Source organism: Balaenoptera acutorostrata, chromosome 15, assembly GCF_949987535.1.
Source record: "Balaenoptera acutorostrata chromosome 15, mBalAcu1.1, whole genome shotgun sequence".
Lineage (NCBI taxonomy): Eukaryota > Metazoa > Chordata > Mammalia > Artiodactyla > Balaenopteridae > Balaenoptera > Balaenoptera acutorostrata.
The window spans coordinates 29,791,789-29,811,989 of NC_080078.1; the positions used below are offsets into that span (position 1 = coordinate 29,791,789).

A 20,201-nucleotide genomic window follows, 5' to 3' on the forward strand; every position below is an offset into this window, starting at 1 on the left:
AACTGGGATTTGTCTGATGTTTTTCTCACGAGTAGACCGGGGGTTATGGGTAGGGGGGAGGAAGATCACAGAGGTTAAGTGCTGTTCTCATCACATCAGACCGAGGGCACATGCCTTCTTCCTTTCCTTTTTTTTTTGGCCACGCAGCACAGCAGGCGGGATCTTAGTTCCTCAACCAGGGATTGAACCCATGCCTCTTGCAGTGGAAGCGCGGAGTCCTAACCACTGGAGCACCAGGGAATTCCCGAAGGGCACGTGCTTTCAACATGACTTACCACAGCTGATGTTGACCTTGATCACCTGGTTGAGGTGTGTTTGTCAGGTTTCCTCCACTGTGTTTACTCTTATCCTCCCCCGCTCCCCCGACGGTGTCCTCTCTGGAATGGAGTTACCACACACCACCCGTGCTTAAGGAGTGGGAGGCATCCTGTATTTTTATTTACTAAATTTGTCCACCCTATCAGTGGTACCCGCCACATGCAAGTGCTCAGTGGCTACCTGAGGCCAGTGGCTACCATAGTGGACAGCATAAGTCAAAGCACACGGGCTGTCCAAACATGGGTTGTTCACGTACCAGCCCCCACTACCGTTCCCTTAACATTTTCCTGTAAATGGGGTCACTTTAAAAAAAAGGAGGGCTTCCCTGGTGGCGCAGTGGTTGAGAGTCTGCCTGCCAATGCAGGGGACACGGGTTCGAGCCCTGGTCTGGGAAGATCCCACATGCTGCGGAGCGACTAGGCCCGTGAGCCACAATTGCTGAGCCTGCGCGTCTGGAGCCTGTGCTCCTCAACAAGAGAGGCCGCGACAGTGAGAGGCCTGCGCACCGCGATGAAGAGTGGCCCCCGCTCGCCACAACTAGAGAAAGCCCTCGCACAGAAACGAAGACCCAACACAGCCAAAAATAAATAAATAAATAAATAAAATTAAAGAAAAAAAAAAAGGAAACCGAATATCACTACCTTACGACATCATTAGCGGCAGCCCAGCACCGAGGATGCCCCAGGACGTCCAAGAGTGCCTGTAGGTGGTCCGGCCCAGTTCCTTCCTGTTGGCTTTTTCCATCCTCTGTTTCTCCTCCTCCTCAGGGAAGCTGGGGGGTGAGTGGCCCCCTTGGTCCTGGTCCTATGGGCTCCTGAGTTCTTCATTTGTCCTTCCTCTGGCCAAGGCCCATTTCCTCTGGACGCAGAATCTCCAACCGAGGAGGCAAAGCGCTCAGCAGCCAACCAGTGCAGGGGCGGCTCTGACTTCCGCCAGGTGCCTCCAAGCCAAGAAGCTGTAGATCTGCAGCTGCTACACCTGGTTGATTATAAGACTTGCCTGGAGAGCTTTCTAATGCTTATATTTTCCTGAGCCCCACCCATGTGGATTCAAATTAAAGATGTGGGCAGACCAGTATTCCTAGCAGCACTATTTACAATACAGTAGCCAAGACATGGAACCAACCTAAATGTTCATACACAGATGAATGGAGAAAGAAGATGTGGTGTATATATATACAATGGAAAAACACTCAACCATAAAAAGGAATGAAAGGACTTCCCTGGTGGCGCAGTGGTTAAGAATCCTCCTGCCAATGCAGGGGACGTGGGTTCGAGCCCTGGTCCGGGAAGATCCCACATGCTGCGGAGCAACTAAGCCTGTGAGCCACAATTACTGAACCTGGCTCTAGAGCCCACGAGCCACAACTACTGAAGCCCTCGCGCCTAGAGCCCGTGCTCCGCAACAAGAGAAGCCACTGCAATGAGAAGCCCACGCACTGCAACGAAGAGTAGGCCCCGCTCGCCGCAACTAGAGAAAGCCTGCGTGCAGCAACAAAGACCCAACGCAGCCAAAAATAAATAAAAATTTAAAAAAAAAGAATGAAATAATTCCATTTGCAGCAACATGGATGGACCTAGAGATTATCATACTAAATGAAGTAAGTCAGAAAGAGAAAGACAAATACCATATGATATCACTTATATGCGGAATCTAAAATATGACACAAATGAACTTATCCACAAAACGGAAATAGACTCACAGACATAGAGGACAAACTTGTGGTTACCAAGGGGAGGGCGGGGTGGGGGAGGGATGGATTGGGAGTTTGGGATTAGCAGGTGCAAACTATTATATATAGGCTGGATAAACAACAAGGTTCTACTGTATAGCACAGGGAACTATATTCAATATCCTGTGATAAACCTAACGGAAAAGAATATGAAAAAGAATACATATGTATAACTGCAGAAATTAACATGACATTGTAAATCAACTATACTTCAATTAAATAGATAAATAAAGATGTGGGTAGAGAAGAGGTTAAAAGCAGCCCAATGGGGCTGATAATCAGCCACATCAGAGAGCCCTGAGGCTGCCGTGCAGGAGGCCCAGGCTGGGCGGTTCTCTGGGAAAGTCTGCAACCAGAGGCAGCGCAGTTGTACCCTGAAGACACCAGGGCAGGGCCTGAGTCTGACTGACGTTTTAAAACAGGCCCTACCTGTTTGATGAGAAGTTCTGGTTCTGCTCTTTCCTCAGCGGACACAGAATTAGGTGCTAACAGACCCTCCGGAGAAACTCCTCTCCTCGTCCTTCTTGCCCAGGTGGAAGGGAAGCTCACGTAGTATTTTGTTATTTTCAGGTGCTAGAGCCTCATTGCTTCTTCTTTCTCCTTCTTTATCTTTCTTGCCCATAACACATCTCTGGTCCCCTTGGATCAGGGACAGAGCTAGACTGCATCCCCTCTGGGTTGCCACCCATTGTATTTGGGGAGATTAACTTGTTTCTTGGGAGCCACAGGTTCACAGATGGAGAGGAACTGCTCTCAGGCTGAATTACGTCCAGACCCTCCCCCCACCAGACATAGATAATTTAGATAATGAGATTTGGCTGAGATGTGGGACTGAGTTGTGCTGTAAATGGGATGAGATCGTCGGGGACCTTGGGACCAGGTGAATGTATTTTGCATTTGGGATGGACGTGCATCTTTGGGGGGGCAGAGGGCAGGCTGAGTAGGCTGAATGCCCTGCCCCAAAGGTGTCCATGTCCTAATCCCTGGAACCTGTAAATACGTTACCTTTCACAGCAAAGGGGACTTTGTAGATGTGATTGGAGATGGGGAGATTGCCCTGGTGAGCCTAATCTAATCACAGGAGTCCTTAAAAGTAGGGAAATTTCTTGGGCGGTAAGGAGAGATGAGGCGGAGTGGGAGGGCAGAGAGACAACCACATGTCTTTTGTTCATGTGACTTTTCATGTCACCGAGCCTGGAACTTCTCAGGAAGTGCTTGGTGACAGAAAGACCAGTGAAGTGAACAATTTTTGAGCACTTGCTAAGACTGGATTCTATAACAGCCATGTAGACAAGTTACTTCACCTCTCTGACCCCAATCATCCCTTTTCTACAGATGACAGAAATAAGGCTCAGAGAGGTGAAGTGACTCACCCAAGGTCACCCAGTTAACGAACAGCAGGGCTGAGATTCAAAAGTGGGACCATCGGGGGCTTCCCTGGTGGCGCAGTGGTTGAGAATCTGCCTGCTAGTGCAGGGGACACGGGTTCGAGCCCTGGTCTGGGAAGATCCCACATGCCGCGGGGCGGCTGGGCCCGTGAGCCACAACTACTGAGCCTGCGCGTCTGGAGCCTGTGCCCCGCAACGGGAGGGGCCACGATAGTGAAAGGCCCGCGCACCGCGATGAAGAGCGGTCCCCGCACCGCGATGAAGAGTGGCCCCCACTTGCCGTAACCAGAGAAAGCCCTCGCACGAACCGAAGACCCAACACAGCCAAAAATAAATAAATAAATAAATAAAGTAGCTATAAAATTAAAAAAAAAAAAAAAAAAAAAAAGTGGGACCATCGGAACCCATCTGGTTGCCAAACTCTACCCACCCCATTAGGGCTTGGCGATAATGGATGAAACTCCCGGGGTGGACAGCCTCGAAACTTCTCGTGGCCCCATTTGTTCCTTTGCTTCCTTCTGTGGCTTTTCATTCTGGTCACTGGCTGTCAGTCCGTTTCTGATGGAACGAGGCAGCTCTGCCCGGGACAGACCAGCAGAGGGTGCTAGCACCCAAGAGTAAAGACCTAACGTTCCCAGAGGGTCTGAGGAGTTTCTCAGAATGAAGGCCCTGGCCGCTTCCCGCATGGCGAGGGACACCAACTGGCCTGAGACCCATCTCTGCCATAGCCTGCTGGCCAGATGTCCTTGGGCAAAGGGCTCCACTTCCTTGGTGGCAGTTTTCCCAGAGGAGGGGGAAAGCACCTCCCAGGGGCACTGACACAGAATGAAGTAACACAGGGGAAAGCTCCTAGTCCAGTCCCTGGCTTGAAACCCTTGGTTGAATTTGCATTCTTTATCAAGAGATGTTCCATGATTCTCATAGGACTATAATTTCAGATTCTGCCCAAACCACATGAATCTTTTATTTTGACTCAGCTGTCTCTCTCCTTTTCCTTTTATGTTTTTTACCAAGTCTTCCCTATTTGTACTTCAGAGGGCTCTCAAACATTCTGGCATGTGCCCTCAGGCCAATTATAAACTACCAAAGAAGCTTGATTCAAAAGGCGCTCTTAGACGGCCTGTCAGGGGGCTCCTTGCATTTGGAAACTCTGGAGTGCTGAGTGTAAATTCAAGAACATGGTACCTTTCCATGTGTGTTAACTCTGCCTTCCTACCTAAAAACCAGCCATTCACGGAACATTTACTGACTGCCGTGTGTGCTATGCATGTACGGGGACAGATAAGTAAGATACAGTCACATCACCAGAGGCCCCTCCGACAGGGACAGAGATACTAACAGACATTTCAGAACAATTTATGTGCCTGTCTACGAACCGCACTAGGAAGGGGCATCTAATCCAGTTCCCATGACCCTACCAGGTACCGTCCACTTCACAGACTGACCTCCAAGCCCAAGGTCAGATAGGCAAGGGCAGGACCAGGACTGCTCAGGTGTGGTTAAGCCTCTCTCTCCCTCATCCTCAGCAGGCAGGGGCCCCTGAAAGTCATCCTTTGTACAGGCTCCACGATGTCTGCTAAATGTAGGTCACCATGGCCGAGGATGTGTGTTTTCCCCTCATCCTGACACACAGGCGGCTGCTCAGTGAACTTGGACCATGGCCTGAGGTTTATTAACACCAGCCTAGCCCATTTGGTGGCCCAACAGATTTCGGGGCCACGCAGTCGCAGCTGGATCCCTGGGGTTTGAAGATGATTCTGTCCGCGGTGTGTTCTCCAGGTTCCTTGCCTCCTCACCGTTAAATCACACTCAACAGGCCAGGAGACAAAACACTCGACTTTTTCACGTGGTCATTGCTTCTCCTTCCTGCTTCACCTGATGCATAAGAATTTTGCGGTAAAACTTCAGCTTTACAAGAATATGCAACAGAAAGAATTAGGGAACTCAGTGATCCAAAACTAGCTAAATGAGGTTTTTTTTTTTTTTTTTTTCTTATAATGTAAAGCAGTTCCAAGAAAAGTGAAGTCACAGCCCAGGGTGCTTATTTTCAGTTCTTAGAAAAGAGCCAATTTCAAAAGGGAAGCTTTGCAGCCGGAGCACACAGCCTGCCGTTGTCTGGCGAGGGGAGCTTGCTGATAAATCAGCTTTGATTTGGCATCAGAAAACTAAAACCCCCGCCCGAGATGCATTTTCATTTGCGACGTCAAGGAGGAAACGCTAGCCGAAACAGTGAGAGTTCTTAATATTCAGGGAAACCGTGGCAGCTCAGCTAACAGCTAACATGCTGAGACGGCACGCCGCCAGCTTGGGGCCACCGGGAGCCGTCGGCAGTCTGTGCGGACTGTCGGAAAAACATGGGCCACCCTCGCTTCCCCACCTCCCACACTCCTGAGCTTGTTCACTGACCAGGCGACGATATCGGCCCAATCAGCGATCTTCGATCAGGCATTTGTTACCAGAAGTTAGGAGAGGACGAAGTGGACAGGATATGGTTCTCAGCAGCCCGGGTCAGTCTTCTAGCAGAAGAGCAGGCGTCACATAAGGGAACCTCAGGAGGGTCGACTTCGGTTTTAAGGTCTTCGGGAGGCTACCACACACCCAGCTCAGGGGCTACTATTGGGAAACCCATACTAGTTTTGGAATAAAGTGTTGACCTGAGAATCCTATAATAGAGACGCCATGGACTACATCAAAATTAAATGTCAATGTAATCAAAAGCAACTGGTCAACTGTCCCAGCCAGAAGGAGCCTAAGGAGACAAGATGACTCCATGTCATAAGGTGTCCTGGATGGGATCCTGGAACAGAAAAAGGACATTAGGAAAAACACTAAGGGAATCTGAATAAAGGATAGAGTTTGGTTAATAACATCTCAGTGCTGGTTCACTAATTGTAACCAATGTGTCATATTCATGTAAGATGTTAATAATAAGGGAAACAGGGTGCAGGTATATGGGAACTCTTTGTATTGTCTTTGCAATTTTTCTGTGGATCTAAAGCTATTCTAAAAGTATATAGGGAATTCCCTGGCAGTCCAGTGGTTAGGACTCCACACTTTCACTGCCGAGGGCCTAGGTTCAATCCCTGGTCGGGGAACTAAGATCCCGCAAGCCGTGTGGCGTGGCCAAAAACAAGAAAAAATAATAATAATAAAAATAAATAAAAATAAAAATATATAAATTTTTTAAGCGGCAACTGATGGATGTGAGTAGAAACTTACTGCTCTTCCCAGCAACAATCATTTGGGGCCTACCGTGTGCCAGACACATATAAAAGTGATTTACACACACCTTCACAACAGTGCTGTGAGCTCGGTATAAGCTACATTTTATAGATAAGGAAACTAAAGCACAGAGAAGGTAGGTAACTTGCTCATAGTCACACAGCAAGTTTAACGACAAATGAAGGGCTTGGGGGCTTCCCTGGTGGCGCAGTGGTTAAGAATCCGCCTGCCAATGCAGGGGACATGGGTTCGAGCCCTGGTCCGGGAAGATCCCACATGCTGCGGAGCAACTAAGCCCGTGCACCACAACTACTGAGCCTGTGCTCTAGAGCCTGCGAGCCACAACTACTGAGCCCGTGTGCTACAACTACTGAGCCCGTGCGCTACAACTACTGAGCCCGTGCGCCTAGAGTCCATGCTCTGCAACAAGAAGCCACTGCAATGAGAGTCGTGCACTGCAACGAAGGGTAGCCCCCGCTCGCTGCAACTAGAGAAAGCCCACATGCAGCAACAAAGACCCAATGCAGCCAAAAATAAATTTATTATAAAAACAAACAAAAAAACAGTGTGCACTTTCCAATTTCCCCACCTTTAAAAGAAAATGCTAGAGTTTAAAATTATAGCACATTCAAAACACTGACAACATCAAACGCTGGTGAGGCTGTAGAACAAGAACTCCATACACTGCTGATGGGAAAGCAAAATGGTGCAGCCGCGTTGGAAGACAGTGCTACAGATTGAATATGTCCCCTCCAAAGTGCTATAGACTGAATATGTATTCTCCCTAACCCAAATTCATGTTGAAACCTAGCCCCCAGCGTAATGGTATAGAGGTGGGGCCTTTGGGAGGTGAACGGGATCAGTGCCCTTACAGGAGACCCCAGGAAGCAACCTTGCCCCCTGCTACCATGTGAGGACACAGTGAGAGGACAGCCACCTGTGAAACAGGAAGCAGTACCTTGAACCACCTTGACTTTGGCCTCCAGAACTTTGAAAAGTAAATTTCTGATGTTTTTAAGCCCCGAGTCTATGGTGTTTTGTGATAGCAGTCTGAGACAGACAGTCTGGAAGTTTCTTACAAGGCTAGACATAGGCTGACCATGTAACCAACAATCGTGCTCCCAGGCATTTACCCTGGTATGTTGAAAACCTATGTCCACACAAAATCTGCACACGAATGTTTACAACAGCCCTATTAATAATTGCCAAAAACTGGAATCAAGCAGATGTCCTTCAATAAGTGAATGGATAAACAAACTATAGTATGTCCATCCAGTGGAGGATTAGGATAAAAAGAAATGAGCTATCAAGTTACAAAACTACATGGAGGAACCTTAAATGCATATTGCTAACTGAAAGAAGCTGGTCTGAAAAGGCTATAGACTGTGTGATTCCAACTACATAACATTCTGGAAAAGGCAAACTTTGGAGACAGTAGAAAAAAACAGTGGTTGCCAGGGGCTACGGTGGAGGGAAGGATGATTAGGTGGAGCACAGAGGACTTTTAGGGCAACAAAGCTATTCTGTATGATACTGTAGTAGTGCATACATGACATTATGCCTATTGTACATCACAAAGCATGACCCCTAAGTCAACAACGGACTTTACTTAATAATAACGTATCAATGCTGGCTTATTGATTTTAACTAAGGTACCACGCCAGTGCAAGATGTTAATAGCAAGGGAAACTGAGGCAGGGCATGTAAAGGTCATCTCTATAGGTTCTGCTCTTTTTTTTTTTTTTCTAGAAATCTAAGCCGCCTAAAAAATAAAATCTGTTTAAAAAAATACGGCATAGAAAACAATTTACTAGTGGTAGAGATACATAATCCAGCAAAACTCCATAGCAATGAGGAACATAACCTGACCCCCTTGATATTTACAGTCTAAGGCAAAGTGAAGGCTGTGTAAGAAGTGAAGAGCAGCCACCCAACACTGAACGCAATCACAGCAAAAGGACATTCCCTACCAAAAACAACGTAAAGACTCCAGGAGGCTGCCCCCTCGCAGTGTCTCACCCAAAGTTATGAGGCAGAAGTTTAGTTCATGCCTGGAAGTTGTTCTTAGTCTTGATTTTTAGTTTCAACAAGAAATTCTGAAAGTGTTTCAACAGCCCTAAGTGAAGGAAGAAGGGCAGACATCGTCATCCACATCTGCAGGGAATGGACCTTACACATTTAGGGCTGAGTGGTGTCTGAAGCAGAAAGAGGGCTGTGTCTTTGAGAGGCCCCAGTGCCTGCAGTTAGAAAATGCCGTTTGACTTGCAAACTGGATACGGAAGCTGTTGATGGAGAAGACTGCGGAGCCATGAGGTCATTCCTTTTTTATGCAGCCTCTTTTCCTGCCCATAACCACACACTTTACTCTCTGCGGACAATGACTGAGGTTCAAATTCTGCCTCGTAAAGTAGGGTTGCAGTGGTAATGGAAAAAGTATCATCACTTGTAAAACTTGGAAAATGCAACATGAGATTTCTGTGTGCTTTAGAGAGAGAGAATTAACACACATAAAGCAAAAAAAAAAAAAAAAAAAAAAGGAGAGAAAAAGAGAAAGAGAACAAAACATCTGCTTTTCATCAGCAAACAGTCAAAGCAAGGGGCAGCAGGGGCTGAGTTCACTGGAGTGTCCCAACATTTAGAAATCCTACATCCAGACTCCTCGGAGCAAAGCTCTCTGATAAACTTTTGAGAAATACATATTGAGTGATGTCCGTGAAATCCATACGGTATAAGAACCTAAGTTGTTTCTGAATTTCGGTTGTTTTTATCGACAGTTCCAACATCCTCTAAGGAATATTCCTGTGTAAATCTTCCACTTCCAGCTCCCACATGCTTTCATGGAGGGGATTATCAGAAAGATCTGTCATCTTCACAGCCTGCAGGCATGGCTCAGGGTTGCAGGCCTGAACCACTCCCATCACCATCACATACTTTCCTAGAAGAAGAAAAGCCCAGTGGTAAAGTTCACATTGATAGAGAAGATAAAAACAAAACAGACACCTTAAGTCCTTGAGAGGGCTTAAATTTATCAGCGAGGCAAACTGGAGACCAAAAAAAAGCAGAGAGTAGATACCAAAGTGCCAAGGCAGCTAGTGGTCAAAATACGTATATTACCAGCAAATTCCACATTTAACCTGGAGAATGACATTTGTTTCTTCTTTGGTTTCTGGTTTTAAAATGCTAAAACAGGGACTCCCCTGGTGGCGCAGTGGATAGGACTCCGCACTTCCAATGCAGAGGACCCGGGTTCGATCCCTGGTCAGGGAACTAGATCCCACATGCATACCACAACTAAGAGTTCACGTGCCCCAACTAAGGAGCCGGTGAGCCGCAACTAAGACCCCACACAACCAAATAAATAAATAAATATTTTAAAAAATAAAATAAAATGCTAAAACAAAATCACAGCACAGTGCATAAAGCTATCACGCCCAAGGAGTGGAAGAGTCGCTCCCATCAGAGGATGAGTTGTAATTAGACAGACTGCTCGAAGGCAGGGCCTGAAAACCCGAGCTTTTCTCTTCTCCCTGCCCCTTGCTCCATGCCAGAGTCTGTGACTGGTCTCTGTGCCCAGGACTGGTCTCCCTTCTGCAAAGACAACCCCTGACAGCCCCAAAGCAAATCCAATTTTCCCTTCATGTTGCCAAAAGAGCTGGGAAGGTGGTAGCACCCCCCCCCCCATGCCACCGTTATTCCAACTGCCTGGGACCAATCCCTGCCACCAGCTGGGCATACGCAAGCAAATCAACAAGAGGTCAGGCTGCCATCACAATGATCTAATGACATATTAACCACGACTCTATTCCCATTCCCTTGGGGAAGTGGCTCTCCTTGAAAGCAAAAATGGCCAGTTTTAACCACACAAAACTCAACTGTGTAAAAAACCCCGAACACAGCAGGAAGAGCAGGCACGTTGCCAGCCCCCACTGCATGCCCCTGCGAGGCCGCTTCAATCACACTGCTTCCAGCATCAGGACTGGGTTTGTACTCGGGCCTGGGGCTCTGACTGAAGGAAGCCAGGCAAGCTGACACCTTACCCTCTGGTCTTCAGCTCCTGGCACGACGTACTTAGGTTTCCCTGAACCCATCCCTACATTCTACCTGAGCAAGTAACGTGGGGTTCCTCAGCGACGGAGGCTCGTTCTAAGAATACACTTGCCATACCCTCTGAATGGGCCTAAAAAGCTGGTGGAGATGGAGCCCTCAGAAAATGACTGAATGGGGCTTCCCTGGTGGCGCAGTGGTTGGGGGTCTGCCTGCCAATGCGGGGGATGCGGGTTCGAGCCCTGGTCTGGGAGGATCCCACATGCCGCGGAGCGACTAGGCCCGTGAGCCACAATTACTGAGCCTGCGCTCCGCAGCGGGAGGGGCCGCGATGGTGAGAGGCCCGCGCACCGCGATGAGGAGTGGCCCCCACTTGCCGCGGCTGGGGAGGGCCCTCGCGCGGAAACGAAGACCCAACACAGCCCAAAATAAATTAATTAATAAAAAAAAAAAAGATGAGCATGAAACAAAAAACCTATCAGGAATGAACTGACAGATTTGGGGAAAAAAAAAAAAAAAAAAAAGAAAATGACTGAAGACCCTGGAAAGGAAGAACAAGTCCACAGAGTCCCAACAGGCGAGGTAAACACGGAATACACATACTCAAAACCTACATACACCAAGGCGTATAACAACTATACGTGTGAACTCAAAGGCCTGAGCTCTTTCCTCCCAAGAACAGACCATCTGGTTACTAGTCTGGTTCATTCTACCCACACCCTCTCCCCCAGCCAGAGTCTCCCTCCACTGTCTCTCCTTCTCCTTCCCCACCACGCCCCTCCCTTCTATCAGGCCTTCACCCCGACCATACAGGCCTGGATCAGTTGTCCCTCTTCTGCGCCCACGGCACCCTGTGCTTAAGCGCAAGCCTATGACATCACTTTGTATTTCAGTGGCCTGCTTACTCTTCAGGCTCCCTACCTGAAGCCCGTGTCAGACTTGTCGATCAAGCCCTAGTATTAATTAGCAAGAGGAAATGGTATGGCCCAGGCACACAGGCCAGCAGGTAAGTCAGATGGGTTCACCAACGCGCAATGCCCACTCAGGTACCTACTGGTGCCAACCTTATGCCAGGGCTGGGGCCAGACATGGGAGACAGCCCCAGCTTGCCTTCAAAGAGCATTGCCTGGGGACCAGCACACCAAACAGCTCGTGCTACATGCTACGCCAAGGGTGGCACACTTTTTCTGTAAAGGGCCAGATGCTAAATATTTCAGGCTTTGAGGCCATAGCGTCTCTGTCGCAACTGTTCAGATCTGTAGCTGTAATGGGAAAACAGCCCTAGACAATACCTAAATGACGGTGCTCCAATAAAACTTTCCTTATGGGCACGGATATTTGAATTTCATATATTGATACTTTTCCCATGTCATGAAATCTTCTTCTGTTTTTTTTTTAACCATTTGAAAACATAAAAAGCATTTTTAGCTCATGGGCCATGCAAAAAGAGGTGGCAGCCTGTAGTTTGCCGATCTTGCGCTAGACTAACATTGCAATGGAGGGCAGACCGAGAGGGAGGCTGAAGGATGGAGCCAGGGTGGAGTGAGAAGCGTGCAGGAGCACGGCCTAGTAAAAAAAACAATGGTCACCATGACCTAGGAGCTGTGTTAAGGACATTTTGTAAATGTATTGAATCCACACAACAGGCAGGAATTATTGATCCCTTTGGTAAGAGGTCCAGAAAGGTTAGGAAAAGTGCTCCTGGGAGCTCAGCCAGAAAGGGCCAGGGCCAGAAAAGTTCAACCTAAGGCTGAGAATAGTTGTCAGAAGGACACAGAGCCCGCCCTGCTGTAGTCTGGCCCAGTGGTTCTCAAAGTGTGGCCCCCAGGCCACCAGCACCAGCAGCACCTGGGAGCTGGTTAGAAATGCAAATTCTCAGCCCCGCCCAGACCAACAGACTCAAACTCTGGGGGTGGTGCCCAGCCGTCAGTTTTAACAAGCCCTCAGGGTGGGTCTGATGCATGCTCAAATTTGCGCACCACTGGTTTAAAAGGAAACAGTGGTGAACTACAGCCTAAGACAGTCCCTCGAAGGAGGGGTACACCAGGGATCCCCATTCCTGGGAACTGGGGAGAGCTTCCCAAAGGAAGGTACATTTGAGTAGAGTCGTTAGGGATGAACCAAGTTCCCCACTATGATATTTTCCAAAACTTATAGGGAGAAAAAAAATCACCCGTGGGGAAGGGACTCTGTTAACAAACACAGATGCTGGGGGTCCCTCCCCCGGAGACTCCAGCTGGGAGGGCTGGTGGAGCCCTCGGAAACTGTATTTTTTGAATGGGCTGCAGGTGATGCTTATCATCAGAACTGCTTGGGTGGCGCTTGGCTGGGGAGGGGAGGGAAGAAAGGGTATCGAGGCGGGGGACCAGCACCGCAAACACCGGGAGGTGGGACGGCCAGGCCCCGCCCTCGAGCGGTACAAACCCAGGGTCAGCCGCGGGGTCGAATCCGGCCGTTACCTGGGACGAGGCAGGGCCGCCCGCGCGGCACCCGCTCCAGGCCGCAAACCGAGAAGGCCCCGCTCGGGTCCCGCAGCCGCGCCTCGCCGCCGCCCGCCGCCAGCACCGTGCCCTGCATCCACACGGCCGTCAGCTCCAGCGGCCCGCGGCCCGCCGCCGCCCGCGACAGCCGCCACTCGCCCGGGCCGCCCTCCGCGTCGCGCCGCAGCTGCTCCGCCAGAACCTTGAACGGCGGCGACCGCGGCAGCCTCACGGAAGTGGAGCACCCGCCGGGGAACGAGGCCGTGGGCGCCGCCGCCATTCTGCCCCGCCGCCGCTTTCCCGCCAACCTTGATGAGCCGCGAGACCCGGTCCGCAGCCACCAATCAGGGGCGCGCTGGCGGAGCCGGCCAGTGGTCGGCGTCGGGAGGCGGGACCGCCGGGCAGAGCGGCCCCACTCCCACCCCAGGAGTGCGCAGGCGTACGTAAAGTAAATTAACCGACCCGCAAGCTAGGAACGGATGAATTAAAAGAAAAAATAAACGAAGGAGGGAGGTACAGAACTCCCTGTTTCCAGGCACCTCAAAATTTGGCGTGCACGCAAATCATCTGGAGAATGTGAGTATTCATCTTTACATCGCCTTGCCTAGTACGGTTCTCTGAGGCTAACAAATAACGTGCAAATTCTGAAATGGATTGTAGCAACGGAGAGCCTACGTTTATTGGGAGTTATCAAGAATCGAGTCGAGAGATAAGGTTGGAAAGAGGGACAGGGACAGCTAGTAAAATTGCCCTTTTATTACTATTTTTATTTATTATATTTTAATAACAAAATAATTTAAAAGTTAATAAGATATATTACTATATTTTTCACAAAAGGAATGAACGTTCATTGTAGAAAATTTAGAAAAGGAAATCTAGAATAAGAAAAGAATTGTAAAAATCACTCAGAGATATCTATCCACTGTTGGTGTATTAGCATTCAGGTTTTAAAATACATACATGTGTATATATATTTTTATACACAAATATTGTTTTGTATATTACTTTCACTTAATAATAAACATCTTTCCATATCAACAAATATCCCTCTGCTTCCTCTTGAATGACTGCGTTAAGATTCTATTTGTCTCATCACCTACCTAACCAATATCCTAGAGGTGGACATTAGGCTATTTCCAGTTTTTCACTTTGCAAGTCGCTACTGTGAACCTATCTAGAGCTAAATCTTTGTGCATGTTTCAGATAAATTTCTAGAAATGGAATTGCTCCCTAAAAATTGCATGTCCCCCATCAGTCAAATCCACAAATCCTAAACCAAGCAATCCTGTAAGTCAAGACCAGTTGTCAGAAGACTTTGTCCTCCTGGGGCCTCCCGCAATACCAGGCTTACAGAGGGTATTCACCAAGAGCTCGATTTTTATAAAGCGGCTAAGAAATACTGAGCCAGGTTCTGACCTAAGAGCTTTGCAGGGAGTATCCCATGTACCTACACCCTGTAAGTACTGTTCTACAAAGGGGGAAACGGAGGCTCACAGAAGCTAGGTGGCTTGCCCACAGCCTCTCTGGCAGTAGCCTCCGTGGGATCCTGGCCTGTATACCTCAACCCTAAGTTGTAGAGTAACCAGGCTTCTAACTTGAGAAGGAAGCAGAGATTTTAACCAAGAGAGAATCCCACCCGCTTCAAGCCTGGTGAGTCCCCACTGGCCTTTCCCAAGGCACCTGAAGACCAGAAAAGTGATGGGGAAGGGAGTTGAAGTAAAGGCCTGGGAATTTCCCACCATTCTCTTGGCCTTCAAATTTGTGTGTGTGTGTGTGCACGGACACACACACACACACACACACACCCCTCAAACTCCATGCGTGTATGGCAGAGTGATCTTTCCACAACACAAGTCTGAATATATCAGTGCCCAGTGCCCAGTTTATAACCTCCTATGGTGTCATCCCTCCACCTGGAATATGAGCATCCCTCCAGGCAGAGCAAAATGTACAAGGAGGGCCCAGAAACAAGAGAGAGCAGGAAGCACTGAGCAAACTGCCAGGATTTCAGAACGGCTGGGACATAGAGGAGTGGGGATATAGGAGGCTGTACCTACATAACCTCTCTTCTTACCCCCATTTTACAGATGATGAAACTGAGGTTCAGGCTAATGACAAGGCTGAGGCCACACGGCTAGCGAGGGGTGGAGCCAGGACTCAACCCAAGTCCATCTGACCCCAAACTTCATGCTCCTTGAACCACACCTGCCATCTCACTGTCCACACTATCACCCATCTCCCCATCAAAGATGTCTCAGTACCTTTGCTCATGCTGTTCTCTGCACGACATGCCTTCCCCCAGTCTCTCCCAGCTAACTCAGTCACCAACGTGCCTGCCACCACCAAGACCACTTCTCTTCAGGGAGCCATTCTTGAGCCCACAACTGGAGTCAACCCCTCCCTTCCAGACCAGGCTGCTGACACCCCTAATCCAGGGTTTCTCGGCCTCAGCCCCACTGCCGTTTGGGGCTGGGTAATCCTGTGTCGAGGGGGCTGTCCTGTGTGCCTTGTGGGACGTTGGGCAGCATCCCTGGCCTCCACCCACTAGATGCCAGTAGTACTCTCCTCAAGGTGGCAATCAAAAGTGGCTTCAGACATGGCCAATGTCCCCTGGAGGGTGCAATCACCGCCTGCTGAGAGCCACTGCACGCATCTACAGACTCACTGCATTCTGTCTTGAACCGTAAATACTTGAGTCTGAGTCCATCTCCCCAGCAGATCAGGGGTCCAAGCTCTGATGCCAACAGCGGCCAGGCAGGTAACGCTGGTGGAGCAGTGACACGCTGGCCTTCACAGGCCCCAATAAAGGGGCCAATCACACTCAGCCAATGGTTGCCACGTGAGAATGTGGGTCCAGTGTTGCCAGATCTGATTTTTAAAGACATTTTAATGTATAACCTCCACATTTTAAAAAAGTGTTGGCGGTGTACTCAATTCTAAAACAAACAAAGGCTTTGTGTCCCTGAAAGCACCCTGTGGGTAACCCTGGCCCACGGGCAGCCAGTCTGCAAGAGCGGTCCCTAGAATTCGAGCTTTTGTCCCGGCACCTGAGCAGCTTGTGTGTTCACTGATGGGAAGCCTCTTGGTACCCTCTGTGAAATATCCAGGGGGTTGAGTATTTCACCAGCTCTAAGAGTTGCAAAATTGGTGTCTTAAATTATTGTCATGAGCAGACAACTGGGGTCTGTCAACAGACGCTGGGTGAGCCTTCCCTCCGTGAAGGACTATCTCCTTCCCCACCTGCCACACCCAGGCCTGAAGCAACACTTGTGCAGGGCCTTCCTGGGCCCCAGCTTCCCAGTGAGATCAAAGACTCCTGCAAGGGGGTTTCCTGCCACCTGAGGACAAAGGTAAGGCAAGGGGAATTTTGGGCCTTGGCCTCACACTCAACCTACACATTCACCAGTTCCTGGGCAGATCAGGCCAAAAACGCTTCTGATTGCCAGGAACAAAACCAAACCCTAGTGCCCAAGGAAAAGAGTTTGTTCTGGAAGATTATCCACGCATTAACATCTACAAAATGGCAAAACTGTCATTAGCCAAGCGCTTACTGTGTACTAAACACCATGCCAGGTGCCCCATGTGCAGAGTCTGTGACTCCTCAGAACAACCTTAAGGTGTAAGTGCTTTTCTTTTCTTTTTTTTTTTAACTTTTTATTTTATATTGGAATATAGTTGATTAACAATGTTATAGTTTCAGGTGTACAGCAAAGTGATTCAGTTATACATGTATCTATTTTTTTTTTTTTACATCTTTATTGGAGTATAATTGCTTTACAATGGTGTGTTAGTTTCTGCTGTATAACAAAGTGAGTCAGCTATACATATACATATATCCCCATATCTCCTCCCTCTTGTGTCTCCCTCCCACCCTCCCTATCGCACCTCTCTAGGTGGTCACAAAGCACCGAGCTGATCTCCCTGTGCTATGCGGCTGCTTCCCACTAGCCGTCCCATGTATCTATTCTTTTTCAAATTCTTTCCCCATTTAGGTTGTTACATAATATTGAGCAGAGTTCCCTGTGCTGTACAGTAGGTCCTTGTTGGTTATCCATTTTATTTTATTTTATTATTTATTTATTTAATTTATTTATTTTGGCTGCGTTGGGTCTTCGTTGCCGTGAGCAGGCTTTCTCTAGTTGCGGTGAGCGGGGGCTACTCTTCGTTGCGGTGCGTGGGCTTCTCATTGCGGTGGCTTCCTTTGTTGCAGAGCACAGGCTCTAGGCGTGTGGGCTTCAGTAGTTGCAGCACATGGGCTCAGTAATTGCGGCACGCGGGCCCTAGAGTGCGCGGCCTTCAGTTGTTGCGGCGCACGGGCTCTAGGGCTCACAGGCTTCAATAGTTGTGGCGCGCAGGCTCAGTAGTTGTGGCTCACGGGCTTAAATATAGCAGTGTGTACATGTCAATCCCAAACTCCCTAACTATCCCTTCCCCCCACCCTTCCCCCCCCAGGTAATCATAAGTTCGTTCTCTAAGTCGGTGAGTCTGTTTCTGTTTTTGTAAGTTCTGTTTTTGTAAGTTCATTTGTACCATTTCTTTTTAGATTCCGCTTATGAGCGATATCATACAATATTTCCCTTACTCTCTCTGACTTACTTCACTCAGTATGACAATCTCTAGGTCTGCCCATGTTGCTACAAATGGCATTATTTCATTCTTTTTAATGGCTGAGTGATATTCCATTGTATATATGTGCCACATCTTCTTTACTAAGTGCTTTTCTTAAGCCCATTTTATAGATGGGGAAACTGAGGCTTGGACAGGTGATGTGACCTGCCCAAAACCACACAGCTGGTAAGAGGTAGGGCCAGGGATTCCAATCCTCATCTGGAACAAAGCGTCCCTCTCCCATGTCTTTCAATAATCAGGACCCCAGATAAGGTGGGGTCTTACCCACTATCCTGGGTCATCACCAGGGTGAATTCCCTGGGGAAATTTTTTTAAGTATAGGTTCTATCAAAAAGACATATCTTGGGGACTTCCCTGGTGGTCCAGTGGTAAAGAATCTGCCTTCCAATGCAGGGGATGCAGGTTCGATCCCTGGTCGGGGAACTAAGATTCCCATATGCCGTGGGGCAACTAAGCCTGCGTGCCACAACTACTGAGCTTGGGTGCCTCAACTAGAGAGCCCGCGTGCCGCGAACTACAGAGCTCATGCGCCCTGGAGCCCACATGCTGCAACTAAGACCTGACTCAGGCAAAAAATAAAGAAAGAAAAAGAAAAAAAATAAAGATATATCTTGAACTTTAGTTAACAAAATACACAGGGATAAGTGGGTGTATAGATGTCTGCAACTTGCTCTGAAGGTCAGCAAAATGTAAGATAGATTGAGGGGTGGACAGAGGGGAGGACAGGAGACTAGATACATGATATGGCGAGTAAATTTCATTGTAGAATCTAAGTGGTGGATGCAATGGGGGTCCACTGCACAATTCTTTCAATAATACAGTGATGGGGGATAATTCTAGGTTCCAGGGCCTCACCACAGCCTTCCTACATCAGAATCTCGGGGAGTGAGAACCTAGAATGATTCTGAGGCCCAGCCAACACCCAGCCCCAACCCAGTGACCAGCATGCTTCCTATTCCTTCATCACAGAATATCACCAGACGGTCTCAGGACCGTCTCTGGTCGCTTCTTGGTCTCTGGCACCCCTTTTTCATGACTCCACGCCAGAGCATGAGGTCCTCCTTTCCACAGGCCCCAGCCATAGAAGCCGCAGTGCAGGCTAGCTCTGGGCTGGGCTCAGAGGAGATCAGGAGGAAGAGGTGGAGTTTCATGCCTTAGTGCATGATGGCCGGTACTCCTGGGCCCTGTGAAGCAATGGTGATGTCTGCTCTCCACTGCACACTCAAGGTGGCCAGCCGCTTTCCAGCTTCCTGGAGGAGCCCCGAAGCACGACCCACATTTTGAAAGTAAGAACCATCCTTCCAGGCTAATAATGAAAGCAACTGCTTCTGCCACGACCACTACAGGCCAGGCACGGTGCCAGCTGCTATATCTAAATCAGCTCATTTCATCCACAAACCCCTGCCGGGGACCTACCTCCACCCCAACTTTACAGAGGAGGAAACTGAGGCTCAAGAAGGCACTAAGCCTAAACCAATCAAACCCATGTGGTACTGACAGGAGAGACATAGATCAAAGGAATGGAATTGAGGGTCCAGACATAAACTCATATACCTAGGACCAGCTGCTTTTTGACAAGGGTCGACCAGATCATTCAGTGAGGAAAAAATAGTCTGTTCAGTAAATGTGCTGGAACAACATGCAAAAGATGGAAGTTAGACCCCTACCCCATACCATACACAACATGGATCAAAGACCTACATATAAGAGCTAAAACTATAAGACTCTTAGAAGAAAACACAAGGATAGATTTTCATGACCTTGGATATGGTGATAGATTCTTGGAAATGGTACCAAAAGACAAGCAACAAAAGAAAAAAAACAAACTGGACTTCATCAAAATTAAAAATGTTTGCACATCAAAGTACATTATAAAGACACATCAAAGGACATTACAAAGAAAGAAAAGACAATCTACAGAATGGGAGAAAATATTTACAAATCGTGTATCTGATGAAAGTCCAGTATCCAGAATATATTCAAGAACACTTGCAACTCAGTAACAAAAAGACAACTCGATTTAAAAATAGGCAAAGGGGGCTTCCCTGGTGGCGCGGTGGTTGAGAATCTGCCTGCCAATGCAGGGGACATGGGTTCGAGCCCTGGTCTGGGAAGATCCCACATGCCGCAGAGCGGCTAGGCCCGTGAGCCACAACTACTGAGCCTGCGCGTCTGGAGCCTGTGTTCCGCAACGGGAGAGGCTGCGACAGTGAGAGGCCCGCGCACCGCGATGAAGAGTGGCCCCCACTTGCCACAACTAGAGAAAGCCCTCGCACAGAAACGAAGACCCAACACACCAAAAATAAATAAATAAATAAATAAATAAATTTATAAAAATGGGCAAAGGGGGCTTCCCTGGTGGCGCGGTGGTTGAGAATCTGCCTGCCA

At 48.5% G+C, this 20,201-nt stretch overlaps 1 protein-coding gene across 1 annotated transcript; it reads right to left on the minus strand.

Moving 5' to 3' along the window:
• Positions 1 to 7,181: 7,181 nt before the first annotated feature.
• Positions 7,182 to 13,497, minus strand: RMI2 (RecQ mediated genome instability 2). Its single transcript, XM_028168060.2, is given in 3 exon segments — positions 7,182 to 9,458; positions 9,461 to 9,595; positions 13,164 to 13,497. Coding segments are annotated over 3 exon segments (498 nt in total). The 5' UTR covers positions 13,465 to 13,497; the 3' UTR covers positions 7,182 to 9,396.
• Positions 13,498 to 20,201: the final 6,704 nt, after the last annotated feature.